The sequence below is a fragment of the Leuciscus leuciscus genome, assembly GCF_965113295.1.
Source record: "Leuciscus leuciscus genome assembly, chromosome: 23".
NCBI classification, from domain to species: Eukaryota; Metazoa; Chordata; class Actinopteri; order Cypriniformes; family Leuciscidae; genus Leuciscus; species Leuciscus leuciscus.
Window position 1 is genome coordinate 1,063,266 of NC_138747.1, and position 2,500 is coordinate 1,065,765.

The 2,500-nt window shown below is 43.7% G+C and overlaps 1 protein-coding gene across 1 annotated transcript in view; it reads right to left on the reverse strand.

Moving 5' to 3' along the window:
• Positions 1-2,500, reverse strand: part of notum1b (notum, palmitoleoyl-protein carboxylesterase b) — a 14,340-nt gene that overhangs the window by 10,381 nt on the left and 1,459 nt on the right. Inside the window, exons 2-3 of the mRNA XM_082155905.1 lie at positions 1,919-1,971; positions 1,350-1,445 (exon numbers count right to left, since the gene is read on the reverse strand). Of these exons, the coding sequence (XP_082012031.1) occupies positions 1,350-1,445; positions 1,919-1,971 (149 nt within the window). The remainder of the gene's footprint in view (positions 1-1,349; positions 1,446-1,918; positions 1,972-2,500) is intronic.

The following is a 2,500-nucleotide window of genomic DNA, read 5'->3' on the forward strand; positions in this document are numbered from 1 at the left end:
AAGAAATGAGAAGCACCCACACACTTCTCTTGACACGCCTTTCTGTTGTCAGGAAGCTGTGAGCGTTGCTAGGGTGTTGCTAGGGTGTTGCTCGGTGGTTTATTGACGGCCCTATGATTTGTTTCTATGATTTTATTTTTTCCCAGTTTCTAGTTTCTGGATTGTAATTTTTCTGGATTTTGTTTTAATGGTTAAATAAAATTTTCTATCAAAAAGCATGTGTAATTAATTGAAATAATAAAACTTATTTAATTTAAAGGAGCTGTATGTAAGAAATGTATTTCAATTAATCATAAAATGGCCCTGATATATCACTAGACATTAAGAAATCATGTTCATTTCAAATACTTATATCACTGACAACAGTAGTCCGGCCAGGATATTGTCATTTAAAAGTGAAGTTGCAGCCCTCAACTGATGTTGATGTCATGTTGTGTTTTGGCCTGAAGCGCCACCCTCCACCTATCTACCAATCACGAAGTCAGTAGTGTTTGGGCATCCGGGTTGCCAGCTCTGCTCTAGTTACCACAGCTATACACAGCCTACGTTCCTGCTGGATCCTCCAGCCTATCTGGCAACCTGGAGTCAGGGGGGAGGGGGAGGGGATACACCGCTCTACAGTAATTTGAAAGTGATTGCAGTACCAGTTTTGGCCACAATCTTACATACGGCTCCTTTAACAACATTTTATAAAAAGATTAAGGTTAAAAAATAACTTTTTAGGGTTTCATTTTCCCCAAATCCTGTATTTTCTGTTCTCATTTTTAATTACATTTAAATAAAAACGATCAAATTAATTCATAAAACTGTAACAATTTAAACTACTCCGTGACATTATACACTAAACTTCATTTTTATGACTGGATATTTTTATGACACTTATCACTGAAATCATAGAGCTCTGCTGTGAGTGTGCGGTAAACTCATCGCTGAGCCTAAAGTACACAGCGGTCAGGTTGAGAGGTCAGAGGTCAGGCTGAGAGGTCAGAGGTCAGTTTGAGAGGTCAGGTTCAGAGGACAGAGGTCAGGTTGAGAGATCAGAGGTCAGGCTGAGAGGTCAGAGGTCAGTTTGAGAGGTCAGGTTCAGAGGACAGAGGTCAGGTTGAGAGGTGAGAGGTCAGGTTGAGAGGTCAGGTTCAGAGGACAGAGGTCAGGTTCAGAGGACAGAGGTCAGGTTGAGAGGTGAGAGGTCAGGTTGAGAGGTCAGGTTCAGAGGACAGAGGTCAGGTTCAGAGGACAGAGGTCAGGTTGAGAGGTGAGAGGTCAGGTTGAGAGGTGAGAGGACAGAGGTCAGGTTGAGAGGTCAGAGGTCAGGTTGAGAGTTAAGAGGTCAGGTGTGCGTGACTAACCTGTCCTGGTGGAAGGCCATTTGCTGGAGCTCATGAGTCGCCTCATGTTCTCGTATCTGCTGTCACAGGTGTGTTTGCTGAAGCAGTACCATCCACCTGAACAACACAACACTGTTACATAACACACACACACACACACACACACACACACACACACACACACACACACACACACACACACACACACACACACACACACACACACTCATGCACACACACACACACAGACACACACACTCATGCACACACACACACTCATGCACACACACACACACACTCATGCACACACACACACACACTCATGCACACACACACACACACTCATGCACACACACACACACACACACACACACACACACACACACACACACACACACACACACATGCGTACACACACAGACACACACACTCATGCACACACACACACACACACACACACACTCATGCACACACACACACACTCATGCACACACACACACACTCATGCACACACACACACACTCATGCACACACACACACACACACTCATGCGCACACACACTCTCTCAGAACTGAACGGATTCACTCACCCTCCAGGAACATCAGCCATCTCCTGCTGCCTTTGGACTCCTTTATGTAGTAACTGAATCATAAAAAGACATAAATATGATTCATATCTGTAAGCTCATGAGACATTAGATGAGTGTTTGATCAGATTATTTACCCGCATATTTTATTGCCTCCCAAAAGAAAGAAGCGATTCTGAAACGAGTCTTCAGTAATTCCAGTCTCACTTGAACAATGTAATAAATGTGCATAATGTCAGCCTAGGCCCTATGGGCTTCATTGGCTGTCCGTGAACAACATCTACTTTTGCCCCGCCCTCAAACACTCTAGATTGGGCTGTCTGACCAATCAGAGCAGAGCAGCTCTCAGAGAGGTGGGGTTTAGAGAGACCGAATCCTTTATCAAACCGTTTCAGACACTGTTAGGAAAGAGCTGATGTGCAAGTGTTTGTTATGGGAAAATTAAAGTGTTTTTGACCTTCGATGCATGTGAACCTGTTGCAGGAGACACAAAACTACATCAGGAGCCTTTAAAATGCATTTTAAGTAGACAATGAATGTAAAGCAACTGATTAACACAGGTAGATTTGAAAAGGCATGGTAAGA